General features: G+C 47.4%; 1 protein-coding gene across 3 annotated transcripts in view; it reads right to left on the reverse strand.

Annotated features, from left to right (window-relative positions):
- Positions 1-1,306: 1,306 nt before the first annotated feature.
- Ppm1f (protein phosphatase, Mg2+/Mn2+ dependent 1F) overlaps positions 1,307-17,183 on the reverse strand; it is a 30,144-nt gene continuing 14,267 nt past the window's right edge. For all 3 annotated transcript variants that reach the window (XM_027924272.2, XM_071618397.1, XM_071618400.1), the window contains 5 exons: positions 15,997-16,199; positions 14,763-14,951; positions 12,406-12,549; positions 7,339-7,432; positions 1,307-5,582 (listed from right to left, as the gene is read on the reverse strand). In XM_027924272.2, the coding sequence (XP_027780073.1) occupies positions 5,203-5,582; positions 7,339-7,432; positions 12,406-12,549; positions 14,763-14,951; positions 15,997-16,199 (1,010 nt within the window). In that variant the 3' untranslated portion in view covers positions 1,307-5,202. The remainder of the gene's footprint in view (positions 5,583-7,338; positions 7,433-12,405; positions 12,550-14,762; positions 14,952-15,996; positions 16,200-17,183) is intronic.

Consider the following 17,183-nt stretch of genomic DNA (forward strand, 5'->3'; position numbering starts at 1 on the left):
AGCAACTGAAGTTGGTCTCAAAGAGCAGTTTCATGCACTCTGAGGGCCACAGCCTTGGACTCTGCACATGTGCACTGCACTGGGGCCTTTGTGGGAGTCAGCCCTTCAGGGTGTCTAGGGTACTAAATCTAGCTGTGGTGCATTTGGCTGTTTGCTGACTGGGAGGTGAGGGAGGTTATTGAAGTCTGGGCTGGATGGTTGGGGACCACATATCTGGAGCAAACTGTGGCGAGCTGGTGGGCCCTGCGATTCCCTTAAAGTCTAACAGCCTACCACTTAAAGCCTCTTGTAGGGAGGGGGCTGCCCAGGCTATATCTCCAGATCAGCCCAGCTCTCCCAAAGCACTGGAGCTGCCTGGCCATTCCCAGTTCCTTACCAAAACCCTGAGTCTTAGCATCACCCTCCTTTTTGCTGCTGGTTGTTCTTCCTGGATCTTTTCGTAAAAGCATTTTTTTTTTTTTTTTTTTGGGATTGAACTCAAGGGCCCTTGACTATTGAGTCACATACCCAGCCCTTTTTTGTATTTTATTTAGAGACAGGGTCTCACTGAGGCTGGCTTTGAACTCTTGGATCCTCCTGCCTCAGCCTCCAAAAACACTGGGATTACAGGTGTGTGCCACTGCACGCAGCTATAAAAACATTCTTGAAGTATATTCACTGAATTGAGAGAGAGAGAGAGAATCTTGCCCCTCAGGAACCATTAGTAGTGAAGTCTTCATGGGACTTCCTTCTGGGCTTTTCCTCTTTAGCCCCAGCTGCAAACCTGGCTCCCTACTAAGTAACCCAAGTCTGTTGACTGTGCTTCTGCGTGGGAGGTCCTGCTGAAGCATGCAGCTAGTCCTGGTGGGAGTGGCGAGGGCAGCCCTGCAATACAAAGGGTAGAGTGGCAGGCAGGCAACAGTAATGGAGGCAGAAGAAATGCTTAGTGCTTTGATTTTTCCCCTGAATATTTTAGGAGGTATTATGAAGGCATATAGCCACCTGTGGGTCCAAGTCTGACATGCTGGGATGGTCTCATCCTTGGTAGTGAAGTGCCTATGGCACTTCAGGTTCTTGGAGTCACCAGGTGCTCCTGGGACTCCCCAATGTCCTGGGCCTCAACCTTTTCCCACAACCCTTCTGCTGCTGGTGGGAGTGGTCTTGAAGCCTCGGGGATGAAAAGCAGGCTGGGTTGGCTAAAAGGGATACGTCCCAAGATTTGTAGATGATTCCCCAACACCTCAGGAGCTTTTAAACATACCCTGGATATCCACTATTAATGGTATTAAGAGATGAGAAAAGAAAGCACAACTCAGGAGACAAAGAGTCTCAGAATTCATAGTTTATTGACACTTCAGCATGGTGGGTCCCTGGGAAGAGACCACCCTTCTGGCCTTTTCACCTTGGGACTTGTCCCTAAGACCAGGGGAAACAGTCATTATGTCTTGGAACAAGACTCCCTGTCACACAAGAACACAACTCCCAGGAAGCCCCCTGAGGCGTGCACAGATAAACCCTTGGCAAGGCCCACATGGCACGTGAATGGCAAAGCTCGGCGCATTTGGCAAAGCTGTGGAGTCGGCAAAAGCACAGGACTCCAGGGGCTGCCCCCTTTGGACTACGGAGGCAGAATCAAATCAGAAACAGCTTATTTTACACAGGCCTACCTGGCTTCCATATAGTTTGGGTCAGGACCAGGCCTAGGAAAGGCCAGAGCTGTCCTTCCAGCCCTGGGAATACTGCTGAGGTAGCAGGGATGCCAAAACTTGCCACAGCAGGGGAGAGGGTGAGGACTGGGGCTGCATGCTGACCCCAGGGAGGGCAGGAGGAGCCAGACCATGGTCAATGGCAGGGGCTCATTCAAGGCTGACCTCAAATCTCAGGAAGCCTGTTACTCTCTCAGGGGGCCTGAGACTCCATTGGCTGCCCTGCCCACACTGTGTCCCTATGCTCCCTAAAATATTCCCACTTCCTATCTTGGATTTTGACCAGAACACCCTTGAGAGTGTAGCTGTGGCCTCCTGCCCTTCCTACACCTACAACCCCTGCAGGCCTCAGCTGGGAGTCAGCCTTACCTGTAAAAGCAGGGTTTGGTTTCTCCAGCTTTTGTATTCCATATAAGGCGCTGGCATCTGTAACTCGATTCTTTTCCAACCCACTTAATTTTAAGAATAGACACTAATAATACTTAATCACTGGTTCCTGCTGGCTGTGGGGGAGGGGTCCTCTGCACTGGTATCAGTGCATCTTCCCCAGGCCCACTAGGCTCACCTTGAGTAGCCCCTGAGCTTCCAGGATTCCAAAAGGTTGGAGTCATTCCAGACACTGTGCAACCCTTGTGTCTTACAAAAGGGAAACTGAGGCCCAGAGAGATGCAACAACTTGTTCAGCTCATAGAGTGAGCTGGTGGTAAAGCTGAAACTTGAGAAGGATCTGGATTTTTCAGACCAGCATCCCTCTTGGGACTAAGGCCCAAAAGGAGGTGGCCCAGGAATCTAGGAAGCTAAAGATACCTGGTGACTCCTGGTCCAGCCCCAGTCAAGATGGAAGGGCCTTCCATCGCCTAGGAGTTGGTGTAAGGCCAGTCCCTGACAGGAGAACAAAGCCTCCCTTGGTCCCAAGGTAAGGATGGAGCAGCTCTCAATGCTTATTCCAGACTTCTGCCAGGTAGGGGCTTGGACATTCCCATGGCAGGACAGCCTGGCTCAGGGTAGCGGGAGGTGCTCAGACAATCCTGGGGAAGGGGTTTCCTCTCTGTTGAGCTAAGAGGATATCTGGTAGAGACTCAGACCACAGTATGAATCATACCACCAAATGGTTGTGGTCTAAACCCCTCAAGGGAGAAACTCCACTCTTGGCAAAATGAACAGAATAAGATTATCAAAAGAATAGGGAAAAACAGAAGCAATAGCTCCCTCTTTCTGTCAAGGTCACTGCCAGGGCAGGATGCTAGCATGGATGTGGGATGCTACATCCCAGCATCTTGTTCAGCCTTGAGCTGAGAGGGCACAAGGGATTCTGGTTTCTGGCCCTCAGAAGGCAACAGGGCCTTCATGTTAAGCAATACCTGATCATTGTTGGTGACCAACCATTCTCTGAATAACAATGTTTAAGATGCTTTCTATCAGGGGACCTTGAGCAAGGCACTGACCGCATGATTTAAGACCTTTATCCCTGCTCTGGGACTAGGGGTGAACACTGAGCTTGCAGCCGCATGCTCTACCAAGGTTGGCGCTCTTCCTTCCTGTGGACAGTAGACCTGTCTTGGGTTGGGTGACTCTTGAACCCATTCTGTGAACTGAGAGAAGGGCCAAGGCAATCTGAGCACAGCTGTGCAGACATTTCTGGGTCCCTGATGTCTTCAGGTGGACACTGATTATCACTGAAGGGACCTCACAGCTAAACCTCCTATTGCCACTTCTATAAGCATTGGCTGAACCATCCATTGCTCCTTGGACCTGCTAGCCTCTGCTGGAGCAGCCCTGCTCATCACTTATTCCTTCCCACTGAGGCTACTTCTGAAGGGCCTAAGTTGTTCAACCCTCTCTGTCCCCCTAGCGTCCCTGTACCCTGGCTTCCTTACCAGTCCTGCCACTTTTGCCCCTACACATACTATGTGAGCTCTTTTAGGCACCTAAGTATCATCGCTTATGAGCCTCACTTTCCAGATGTTCTAAGGAATGTGGGAATCTCTCATGGCTGTTCAGGCTATAGGGCAGAGCCCAGCAGGGGAGGGTACCAGTCACAGAAGCCAGATGAGGAGCTGTGGCTGGTGCTGTCAGAGTGCCAGCAGCATTCCCACTGCCTTCAGCCAAAGCTGGAGACCCTGGGCTGTCTCCAGGCTTGCTAGACCCTCTTAATTGTTTATACCAAAGAAACCTATGTGATTACAAATACACAAAGATATTCTGGAACATTCCAAATAGCAGTAAGGTTCCTCTGCCTGTGGTTGGGGCCAGGGGGTAAGAGACAGATGTCACCCAGGATCCCCAGAGCCCTGTGGTCTGGGAGTGGTCCCACAGTAGCCGTGGCTCCTGCCAGTCACCTCAGGGAGGCTCCTAAGGGTGCTTGGCATTACAAAGAGGCAAAAGAACTCTTCCAGAAGGATGTCTAGCTGAAAATCATGACTCCCTAACAAAACAAATGCTGCTTTTGTGAGAACTTCAAAACACCTATCAAGATCCATGGCGGGATGAGCAGTTCTCATCTACTCCCAAAGCTGTTTAAGGCACTTGAATGGCTTATTAACACCACCTGGAAAAGTTTCTATTTCAATCCTGATTTAGAAAAAAATTCAGTAATACTGCAACAAAAAAGTTTCCACAAGAAAATGGTTAAAAAAAAAAAAAAGAGTAAATACTTAAGTTTTCTAAGAAGTAAAATAAACACCAATCTCTGCTTAAATTATATGACACTGTGGGTCATCTTGGCACTGAAAAAACAAAGATAAACCTGAAATACTGCTTCTGGATCAGACTTTTCCCTGGAATAAAATCTGAACTTACACAAAAGACAAGTGTGTCATGTCGAAGGTTTTGAACTCCACCTCCTCAGGGTGCTCAAGGGAAGAGAGAGGACCTGGAAGGCCTTAGCACATCACAGGCTGCCTAACGGCTGCTGTGAACCAGAGCCCTGGTGTCCCCTTTCTTTCCAGCAAGGCCACTTTCTCTTCTTTTGGAAGCTGGCATGACCTGTGGGCCTGTCATACCCAGCCACAGCCAAGGCCATAGCCATAGCGAGAAGCCATGAGAAACCTGGGCTGGACACCCTGCCTACTGGGCCTGACCCAGGATGCTTGAAGATGTCTGAGGCTCCTGGATCTGTCTGAGGGTCCCACATGCACAGGTGCAGCCTGCTGTTCCACATACACACCCTGTGTCTTTGATTGGGCTGCCACCAGGTGCTTATGGCCTCTGGTCTTACCCCTGCTCTGATGGGAGGTGGGATAAAGAGCTGGCTCACTTCCAGGGCCATCTTCTCTTTGGTGAGGTCTTTCCCTTATGTTTCCTTCTGAGACATACCAGCTGCCTGATGCAGTTCTATGGGTGCCACCAGGACAGGCTGCAACACGCACCATGAGCAGCTCGGGGTACTGGGGGAAGCGCTGTATGGGTGGACACCCTCTGCCCACTACCGCCTGTTGGGTCCTAAGGCCTCTAAGGGGGAGAATCACAAGGATGGAGGGGGAGGGGTCAGGATGGGATGATGGGGGCCCTAGACCACCTAACTTCTCTGTGGAGTGTTGGTCTCAGGCTCTGAGAAGCCAGAGAGCAAGTTCTGGCTTCTCACATCTGCCAGGGAGTCCCCTGCACCCTGGATCTTGCTCTTCAGCAGCTCTTGGGGGTCCCTGAGGAAGACCACCATGACTGTGATGTTGTCATGGGAGCCTCGCTCCCGGGCTGCAGCCACCAGATCCTCGGCGACATGGAGCCCGCATCCCTGCTGCCTCACCAGGTGGTTGTGGACAAGGCTGGTGACTTCCTGGTGGGAGACGACATCGAAGAAGCCATCACAGGCAAGCAGCAGGTAGTCCTCAGAGCCTGTCAGCTCCCAGGAGGCTGCATCTGCCTCTCCAGACACATAGGGCTTCTGGAAGATATCTCCTGGGCAAGGGAGGAAGAGCTTTTTGTCAGAGGACCTTACTTCTTTCCTTCTGCCTAGGCCCCAACCTTATTATTGGTTACTGCCCCCAAGCCCTGAGAGTACAGAGCCCACCTGCTCTCACAAAATCTGTAGCCCCCACATGCAAACTATCCCAATGTTTTTAGCCCTCCTTGAAATCCCCTGACCATGACCTAGCCCAATCTTCCCAATTTCCACTCAGATAGGGCTTTTGTTGCTTCTTTACCCCTGCTGGCCCTCTCCTGGTATGTCCAGAGATACAATGGTGTCAGCAGTATGAAGATGGGCTATTACCTCATCTGCCAAGGACAGGACATTTCAGGAGGGTGAGAGGGGCCAGTGGCAAATTCCAGGGAATAAGCTGGGAAGGGAATGATTTTTAAGTACCTGGAAGGGCCAGGTGTGGTCTCCAGACTGAGACCTAGCAGTGATGAGATACTGAGAATATGGGATGAGAAACTGCTGTGTTTTTCAAAAAGATAAACAGGAATCATTAGCATGAATGTGTGTGTGTAACCTCACTTAAGAATTATTTAGAGACCCTGTCTCTAAATAAATACAAAATAGGACTGGGGATGTGGCTCAGTTGTCGAGTGCCCCTGAGTTCAATCACCAGTTCCAAAAAAAAAAAAAAAAGAAATATTTAAAGGTTTCCTACTAGACTTTGGGGGGACCTGTTTTAATTAAGATTTAACAATATAGGGCTGGGGTTGTGGCTCAGTGGTAGAGTGCTTGCCTAGATCATGTGAGGCACTTGGTTTGATCTTCAGCACCACATAAAAATAAATAAATAAAATAAAGGTATTGTATCCATCTATAGCTAAAACATAAATATTTATATATATATACACACACACATAAAAGAATTAACAATACATAACTTAAAATGCAATTATGGTGGGAGATGAAAATTTCTTAGGTGTTTAGTTGTAGTTTTTAAATCTTTCCTATACCTGTCACAATCTGATAACATAAACACAGTATGGATGATCCCTGATGTATGATGGTTAAACTTATGATTTTTTTAGCTTTATAATGATGTGAAAGCAAAACAAATTAAAAAAACCCTGCAGTTTGAATTTTTTAAATATATATTTTTTAGTTGTAGTTGAACACAATACCTTTATCTCATTTATTTATTTTTATGTGGTACAGAGGATTGAACCCAGCACCTCGCACATGCTAGACGAGCAAGCACTCTACTGCTGAATCACAACCCCAGCCCTCGCAGTTTGAATTTTGCTCCTTTTGTGGGTTAGTGATCTGTAGTCTGATTCTTTTGGTACTGCTGGCAGCAGAGAACTGCAGCTTCCAGTCAGCCCCATAATCGACAGAAAACAACTGAAATCCAACAGTAGATTGTATTGCTAAGCTAGGATGCTTGCTAAGTTAGCTGCATTAAACACATTTTTGACTTAAAATATTGTCAACTTACTAGGGATTTATTGGCAGTTAATTCTACCATAAGTCAAGGAGAATCCTTGCAAACCCTTTTTGGCATCCTCAGGCTTTCCCCTAAGAGGGGTGGTGAGCCAGCCCACCATTAGCTTATGCCCATGGAAAGATTAGTTGAGAATTGTTAGCCTTTCTCTGCTTTTAGCTCCTACATGGTTCAGCCCTCCCCAAATCCTTAATGCCACTCTATCCTAAACCACTGGGTAAGCCCTTGGCCATAGTTTCAGGTCTGGGCATCCAGCAACCTCCCTCTGCCTGTGCCCACTTCTGTATCACCCTTACCTATGGCTCTAGAGACGGCCAGGGTCCCATTGACTCTCCAGCAGTCCATGAAAGACACGAAGCCGCCCAGTGCTTCAATGCGTGCCTTCTCATCCTATAGGGAGACAATCAAGAGTTTCAAGGCCTCAGTGAGTCCTTGGGACAGGGCCCCCCCAATGCCAATGCCTAAGCAGAGAGACTGAGCTGGTTTCTAAGACGTGTTCAAAGACCTATCACTTAAACCAAGTCAGGAGGTTCATATATGCATGCAAATTTGACATCATTAAAAAGTGAGAACTATAAATAACATGCAAGTCCTTCAATTGCAGGAATGACTAAGTATAAGGAATGGTGTAAACATAACTGGATCACCTGAGGCCAATAAGCCATTACTCTGTCCCTGAGCAGTGTTTTGGGACCAGGGAAGTGCTTAAAGCATCAGAAAGACACGAGTCCCAGATTTAAATGATAGATCTTTCAACTTAGGCCTACTGTCCTTACTTTGAAAGTTGCTGGGACAAGATGAAGCATGTGATACATATGTGCAGCCACAGGGAGGGCCCATGAAACCTAAGCCAGGCCCTGGCTGGCAGTCCTGCGCCTGCTTTGTTCTTGTCCTTTTCCCTCCACCTAAGCTCATTTCTAGGTACTCTCTCTGCTCACCAGAGGACCATGATGCTCCAGTCCAACTTCTTTCCACAAGTCTCTCAAAAACTTTCTTTGGTCCTATTAGTTCCCCCAAAGAAGAGAGGTTTTCCAGATGTGGATCTGTTGCCTGAAGGCTGGTGACAATAGTTGAGTGCATCCCATGTGCCTTACTGGGAGCAAGGTATCTCACATGTCTACTGTAGGAGGGAGGATGTCCTTTATCCCTAATTTAATTGTTGGGTAAGCTGCCCGACTTTGCAACATGCCCACATAGTCTCTGGGGCACAGCACTAGCTGGACAGGCTGGGACACTGTCCTGATGCAGACACATTACAGGAGGCTGGAGGACAGTGTCTTTCATGTGGTTGAGAGCACTGAAGACTGGGCTTTTGTGTACAGTTCCCCCATAAAGGATATCACAGTAGGAATGATAGGAACTCACTTTGTAGGCACTCTGACCCAACAGAGTGAGCTGCTATGGCCTTGTACAGTGAATGGATGGGTGCCTGGTGGGCTGAGACTCTTGGTCACTAGAAGCAGTCACCTAGTCCAGCCTAGTGTGGAATTCTTAAAATTGTGAAGGAGGCAGGACTAAGGGACCTCAAAGGCTCCCAAAGTTGCCCTTGGGTCTAAGCAGGGCCAGAGAAAGTCATGAAGGCCAGAAGGAGGAAAGGAAGAATGGAGCTGAGGGTTGGGGAGAAGGGGTAAAAGAAGCATATGGACAGACATACTATACATGCAAATTCACAGGTGTTCACGCATACATGTTCACACATGCACCCACAAGGAACCTGAAGACCAGCTAGGAGCTGCAGATGGGAGCAGACCTCTTATCCCCTCAGGCTTTCCCCTAAGAGGGGTGGTGAGCCCACCCTTAGCCTATGCCCATGGGAAGATATGTTGAGAATTGTTAGCCTTTCTCTGCTTTTAGCTCCTACATGGTTCAGCTCTCCCCAAATCCTTAATGCCAGGAGGTGGGGACAGTAAGTGGGGGTTACCAAAGGAGAACTATGAGATTCTCCCAGGGGTTCCCCATACGTGGAGGTACACAGCCCACATTCATCCACCTTCAACCTTGGGTTGGGTGGTGCCAAAGGATCTGGGCTTACCTACTATAGTCCCTCTTGGGAGCAGGATTTTCCCAAGGAGTCTGAAAAGCAGGGAGCCTAGGCCTTCCAAATAGTAGGACCCTCCTTCCTGAAGCCTCAGACCCCTGAGGTGGCTGTGGGGACAGGGCTGAGTTGGAGTCTGGGAGGGCCCTTGGGCCATGCTGCTCTTCTGGGCCTGTGACTCCCCATCCTGACAGCCATGCAGTTTGGAAACTAACAGGGTTCCCTGGGCCAACAGACACACTCTGTCCATGCAGGCTTCCTAGGCTTTGGGACCTAGAGCACTGTAACTGAAGCAGACCTGCCTCATCCCACTTGGTCCTGTAACCCTGGTCTTGTGTCCAGATCCCCTTCCCCTTCCATGTCTTCCACTTCCATTTGTACTAGCCACAGCAGCCTCACCACAGCCACAGGCTGGACCAGCTTGGCTTGGTCCAGGACCACAGTGTCTCCTATCTCCTTGGATACCTACCCTCTCAGCTCTCCTTTGTTCCTTCTGCCTCATCTTCCTCATCTTTCTGATCTCCCAGCTCAAACCCCATGCTGTTGGCCCAGCAGTTCCATTAATAGCCATGTTCTCCAGGGTTTACAAGGCCCTAGTGATAGCTGCCCACAGCATCATTATTTTCTTGGATGCTTATGCCCTCTCATGTCTCCATCCTTAAACCTGAGCTTTTCCTTCTGTCTCTCCTAAAGTAGATCCTTGCTGCAGCTTGTCTGCCATGACCTGTGACTGCAGATGATTCTTATAACTCTCCTGGCTTTAGTTTTTTATGACCTAGCCCTTTGGTGGTCTGAACATTTTAGAAGCTTCTAGTGATTTATTACAGAATTCTTCTTGGCCCAGGGCAGCCCTCCAGGTCAGTGTTCTTTGAGCCTGGTTCTTGCTTAATTTCTCTCTCATTTCCTGGACATTGTCATTGGCCTGCTGAGGTGGCCTGCCTTCAAGATGTGGCCCCATGGTCCACTCCCGTTCCTCTCTGCCTTGTCTTCTCCAGCACTCTGTCCATGTCCTGTACCCTCACCAGTAATTCCTTGATTTTTCATTAGACAGGGAGTTACTGGGAGACAGGTCATGGGTTCTGTGTTTTCATCTTGCCGCCTCAGCAAGGTACCTTGAACAGAGTAGGTGACAAATGTCTGCTGGCATGAACTGACTCCAGTGGCAGAAGAGGCTCTGTTTAGACAGTTACTGTTAAGGCAGCAAAATGGGTCCCCACACAATCCTCAGGACCAAGCAAGGACATCTTTCTGTGCTCTGTCATGGCACCACAATGTAGGGACTAAATGATGCTTCACATGCTGATGTAAGATGGCTCACCAGGTGCATGGTAGAGAGGAATGGGAGTAGGGCACTATTTGGAAAAGGTCCCCACTGGGCTTTAGAGGAAGTGCTGGACATTGGGCCTGCAGAGATGTGCCCAAGTGCTCTAAGCAGAGGTTTGCACCTAATCCAAACCTGGTTACATTTCACCTGTCTTGGGGAGAAGGGCCCATCAGGGAGCAGGTAACAACTCCCATGGTTGTGGTGGCAGCAGAGTGGCAGAGATTATCTACCACTTTGGCTATACGCTCTAGAAAAATGACTAAGCCTATCTAAGCCTCAGTTCTCTCTGTACAATGGGGAGAGTACATGTGTGGCCCATGTCAGAGCCTTGGTGGTTATCAATACCTGATAGTCTTTCCTATTTTCCTAATCTAGAAGCCACAAAAAGAAAAGACTGTTCAACCCCACTACAGGAAACCCAAAACTCTTACATGGAAAAAGCCTGTAAACAGAGACAAGGGAGAAACGACAAATGCAGGAAAACTTTGCAAATCACCAGTCAAGAGCCAAACTCTGCAACATGTCTAAGGTGCCTACAAACTGTAACAAATAGGCAAAGGACGGGAACAGAGCACACAAAGGAAAGGCAATGAAAATGACCTTGAACTTTTGAAAAAAGTTTAAACTTGCTCTGTAAGATGAAAAAGCAAACTAAACAACTGCCCTTAGATATCTTTCTGACCTCTCAGATGGGTGGAATCCCACAGGTTGGAGGGACTAGTGGGTAATGGAGCTTCTCAAATGATTTGCTTAAGCACCCACCCGCTCGCTTAGCCCAAGGAGGGCAGTTGGGCAAAATCTATTAAGACTGTAGATTCTTCTATTCTGACAGAGCAATTCTACTTGAAGAAATCTGTTTTAAAAATTTACAGGGGCTGGGGTTGTGGCTCAGTGGTAGAGCACTTGCCTAGCATGCGTGAGGCACTGGGTTCGATTCTCAGCACCACATATAAAGAAATAAAATAAAGATTCATCAACAATTAAAAACATATTAAAAAAACTATATACACACTCAACAATATGAAGTACAAAGCTACTCATTGCTGCAATGTTTTTAGCACTGGAAGATTCAAGATCTTAATACCTATCCTAAAGGGACTAAATGATGAATGAAATGCCATAGGTCTCTATGAAAGGACGGAGTGCTTTACATGCTGATGTAAGATGGCTCACCAAGTATATGCTAAGTGAAAAAAGCCAGTGCAGAGCAGTGTGTGGAAAAAACAGGGTTTGGAGTGGGACATACAGGCATTCCTTGATATCCAACATTTCCACTTTGACTTTTGGGAACAGACAGACATTTGTGAAATATGGTCTGGGGCCGGGGTGGTGGCTCAGTGGTAGAGTGCTGGCCTCATATGTGTGAGGCGCTGGCCTCATATGTGTGAGGCACTGAGTTCGATTCTCACCACCACATATAAATAAATAAAATGAAAGTCCACTGACAAACTAAAAAAATATATTTAAAAAAAAATATGGTCTGAGCAGGAGCATGATCCTAATGTCCAGGTAATGACCTTGAGGTTCAAATAGGTGAGTGATCTCAGAATCCCAGGATCCCAGTGTAGCCTGTAAGTAATACAGTCCTATGCCTGTTCCTCCCAGTCCCAGTACAGTGTCACCTCTTTGCCCCTAGCCCATGGTCAGCCATTCCTTGTTCATGTGCTTTATAGGACTCTATAATAGGATAAGTTGATCCCACTTGTTGTTGAGGGAGAGGGCCCAGCTCTTGCCGGGACCTCTGGGCTCCATGTCACTGTGACCTACAGAACTTGGGGCTCCCTGGCCACTCAAGTGAGGCAGGAGAGTCCTCCCTCTGCAGGAGAACCAGTAGTTTCTAGGGCCCTTTATACTTTATTATCTGCCCCAACAATACCTTGCTGTTCTTCTGGAATTCTGTTTCCCTTTGAGGTTCCCTACACAGGGAACTTGAGTCCCCTACACAGACACAAGCATGATGGGTGTTTGGAAATGTCCTGGGCTTAGACAGAGGGAACCCTTTACCTGTCGCTCAGGTTTGTGTGGTTCCATCAGCTTCACTACTTGTCCCTGTTGCACCAGGATGACCTGGGAGTCCCCGAGCCATGCGACGTGCAAAGTCGTTCCTGTGATAAGTGCACACACGCCTGTGGTGCCACTCTGCAGCCGCTGCAAGAGAGGGGACCCAATTGGGTGAGGTATGACCTGGAGCCTGCATGGCAAGCACATGCTGAATGAGACAGAACCGCTGCTGGAACAGCACCCGGTGAAAAAGAGGACTACAGAACCCACAGTAGCAAAGATGAATTGAATTGTGTAATGATTACACCACATGGAAGGAGAACACACCTTATGGAACCCCACTGATAACAAACTCTGGAACACCAAGCTTGTCTGTAGCGGCAGGATACAGAAGAGCAAGTCTGATGAGTGGGCACAGAGGGCAGAAAGAGGACAGGGATGACATAGGGCAAGAAAAATTTTGGGATGTGATGAATATGTCCATTACTGAGGTGGGGATTTTATGGGTATACATATATGCCAAAGTTTATCCAATTGCATATTTTAAATATATGTGATTTATTATTGTCAGTTATATTTCAATAAAGCCGTTTAAAGAAAATAATGGAGGCTGGAGGTATAGTACGTGTGAGGCCCTGGGTTCCCTCTGAGCACTGCCAAAAAACAAAAAAGAAAAATAAAATAAACACCTGTTTCAGAGACTCTGTTCTGTACGCTGAGAAACAGTACTAAGCTCAGAGGCCTGTTTTACCTACTGAAGGTAGAGTGGCCAGGAAAAAAGACTTATCAGTTTCCCATTAGGCTCCCCCTTATGATTTTAGGTGCTCTACAGTTATTTGTTAAGATGCAAAATCCAGCTCAGCTCCACTGAATTCCACTAAGGTATGTGGTCAGAGTGTGATGACAGGGTGGCTCCTCACTGAGGCAGGATTTTTAAGCAATCTGAATCTTAGTTTCCCATTGTCTAAAATAGGCCCAATAGTAGAGTGGCCCTCACAGGGTTGGGAGAGCACAGTGAAGTTAGGGCCAGTGGGGATACTGCACTGTTTCTTCTTTCAGAACCAATGGCCTCATTCACACACATGGATAAAACTCTTGAGAGCAAAATGTGCTCTAGGTAGACATCAGCAGCCTATTGAGACCTTGCCCAGAAGAGCAAGGGGAGGTGGGATGTTTATTGTTTTACATTTTCTGTATTTTATGATGGGCTGATATCTTAGAGCCTTTTTGATCCTAGAGAGACTGTCCTCACAGCTAGCTAATTCCTAGAGACAGCATACACCTGGCCTGTAAGTGCACCTTTCATGGCTAAGCCAGCTGATATTGAGTTCATGTTCCCCTAAACCTCCTTCCTTACCTACCAAGCAAAGTTCACCCTGCCCTGGATGGCTTCAAAGCCTGATACTGGAAGGCTGGGGGCCAACCTATGTATAAAACTGACTGAGGTTATTCAAACCATCCAATTCTGAGCTTGCTGGAACTTGCCTGCCTGGCCTCATTGGTGTCTTCCTTGGAGGCCATATTGGCCTCACTCCCTATGCTTCCTGACCCACCCTGGTGCTTCCCTGGGTGGTCCTTATGACATGGTATGCCTCCTCCTTTTGGAAGCTGGAAGTAATAAACTCTTCTGCCAAGTCACTTGTTGCCTTACCATGTTTGATTAAAACAAAACCCTGAGTACATTTGAAAATAGTCTGCCTTTCCTCCCATGGTCTATAGACCACTGCAGGCTTACATTGTTGAGGGCTGAGCAAGCTGAGTCAGGGGTAGTATGGCTTGGAGATTGCTCTAGTGTTTCCCAAAGCTTCAGGTGTTCAAAATTTAATTCCCTTATCAGGTATTAAGGGGGCAGAAACTTAACTATAGTGTTTATAGGTGGGGCCTTTGGGAGGCAATGGATTAGATAAGGTCATCGGTGGTGGGGTCACAATGGTTGAATCCTGGTGACAAGGAAAGGGAGGAAGGCTGGAAGATACAGCCTTGACATCCTGTCTCTTGACATCTGATGCTCTGAGGGAATTTGCCAGCAAGACTATTAACAAATGAAGCTTCTTGACCTTGTACTTCCAGAATCATAAGTCAAAATAAATCTCTTATCTTCATAAAGTTATATAGCCCCAGGTTATTTTGTTAGAATAATGAAAAATAGCCTAATACAAGGGGCAAGCTTTGTGCTGCTTCCACTCAAATGAGCAATGATGCCCTGTCCTATAAGAATGAAATGACATGACTGCCAGCAGCATTCAGTGAGGATCTTCCTGCACCATCAATCACTTTGGTTTCTTTCCCTCTGAAGAGGCAGGACTCTTTGATGTTACTATCCCCCAAACCACAATTGAGATCCAGTTGCTGGTTCCTACCTCTCGCTTGGCTTTCCAGAGAAACATTTCATCTGTGCGCCGGAAAGCTTCTTTGAGGGCTCCTGCAGGGTCTGTGGGCAGCTCTGGCTGGTGGGCAGCATTAGCATGCACATGAACAGCAGCATACCTTGCGGCATCCACACCTCCATGACCATCAAACACAGCGAAGTAGGCGCGGTCTACGGGGTCCTGGTGGTGAATGCAGTAGGAGTCACAGACTTGCTGGCTTTGCGCCTGGCTGGGGCCCCTGGCCAGCTGCTCTCATCTGGGGAGAATGCAGCCCAGGCAGTGACTAGTAGCGCTAAGGTTTCAATGTTTGCTACTCCCCCCACCCCCAGAATTCATGTGTTGGAAATATAATCCCCCAAATCTTGTTTATTTTATGGTACTAGGGATTGAACTCAGGGCCTTGCACATGTTAAGCACTCTACCATTGAGCTACATCCCCACTCCCAAAGTCTGATGGTATTTGGAGATAGGACCTTTGGTAGGTAATTGGAATTAATCCATTCAGGGATTAATGGATAAATGGTTTTCAAGGGAGTGGCTTTGTTATAAAGCAAGTCCTTTTTGGCAAACTTGTTCTATCTCACCATGTGTTTCCCTGTGCTGCCCCAGGACTCTGCAGAAGGCCTTCATCAAATGCAGCCCTTGACCTTGTACCTCCCAGTCTGCAGAACTATAAGAAATAAATTTCCTTTATTTATAAATTACCCAGTCTTGAGTATTGTATTGTTGGAATAGAACAGACTGAGACAGGCAGTATCTGGAAGAATCAACATGATCTTTACCATCAGAAGGATAAACCTGTCTCATGCACTTATGAATTGGGAGATTTGGAAGAGGGAAGCCTTTGAAGCCTTAGTTTCACCATCTGTACTGGGCTGCTAAGATGTACCAGGGTGTTCTTAGTGCTGGGGTAAATGTGGCACCGGGGCCTACTCTTACAATAGATATAGGCCAACTGTTGCCTTTTTTGGTTCTTCCCTGGGAAAGCAGAGTACCTGGCAACTTGGCCCAAAGTTGCTGGAACTATTAATTAGGGCTTCTAGATTCTCCCTAGGAAGTGCCTTTAGAGCTGCCCAGCACTTCAGTCTTGAGATTACAGCCAAGAGATGTTCTTCCTGGCTTAACTGGCATCTCTTCTTAGTACCCAAGGTCCCCACCTCTGCTCTAGTTTTTCTATGCTGGTGTAGGACCACCTGCCCCTGGACCCTGCAGGTGGAACACTTACAGAGAAACCGAAGAGCTGGTTGAATGTGGGAAGGAACACATGCCGGTCCTCCATCTTGCGGCGAGTGTTCCGGATGGCATGGATGGAGACCAGCCACTGCCGCTGTGGGGTCCAGGCAGTCAACGGCACTTGCTTCTGCCACTGGCCACATACTTCCCAGAGCTGGTTAAAGAAACTCCGTGCCAGGCCTTTGGCATCTAGCACTGATGGGCACGATGAAGGAATTGTTAGGGAAGCCAAACCATGCCTACTGAGGCTTTACTGGCTCTCTATTCCCCTTTCTTGTCATTTCCCTTGGTATTCCAGATAGTACCCACCACTAGTCTTCATGGACCCCACAAGCCAATCACCTACCAGGACATGCTGAGAACACCAATCTAATAACCTATGCATGACAGTGTGTTGTCAGCAATCAGAAATGTCCAATAAGTAACAAAAAGTCTCTGATCCCATGATGGGGTAACTCCACTCATTGGAACTTGCCATAAGTAAATATGGGACATGCAAAAATAATTTAAGGACAAAGTACAAAATCATTTTATAATTGTCCATTAATTAGAAACAATATATATCTACTGACAGATGAATGATCAAGTAAATTCTGGTCTATTTTCTCTTTTTGTTTTGTTTTTGAGACAGGATCTCATTAAGTTGCTCAAGCTGGTTCTGAACTCATAATCCTTCTGCTTTACCCTCCTGAATAGCTGGGATTACAGGCACATTCCACCACAACCAGGCGTTGGCTTATTCTTTTGATGAAGAATTAAGTTGCTATTTATTAAAAATGATTTTCATGACTAAAGCATATACTATCATATGACCCAGCAATTGTGTTCCTGAGCACTTACTCCAGAAAAATAAAGATTGTTCACACAAAAACTTATACACAAATGTTCACAGTGACTTTAATTATAATAGCCCAAATCTGGAATTAGCCTAGTTGTTCAACATGTAAATGTTGCTGAGTGTGGTGGCACAAGCCTGTAATCCCAGTGACTTGGGAGGCTGAGGCAGGAGGATTGCAAGTTTGAGCCTGGCCTTAGCAACTAATGAGGCCCTAAGCAACTTAGCAAGACTCTGTCTCAAAATAAAAAATAAAAGGCTGGGGATATGTCTTAGTGGTTAGGCAACCCTGGGTTTAATATCCTACCCAGTACCAAAACCAAACCAAAACCCCAAAAAACCAA

The sequence above is a fragment of the Marmota flaviventris genome, chromosome 1 (genome assembly GCF_047511675.1).
Source record: "Marmota flaviventris isolate mMarFla1 chromosome 1, mMarFla1.hap1, whole genome shotgun sequence".
NCBI lineage: Eukaryota > Metazoa > Chordata > Mammalia > Rodentia > Sciuridae > Marmota > Marmota flaviventris.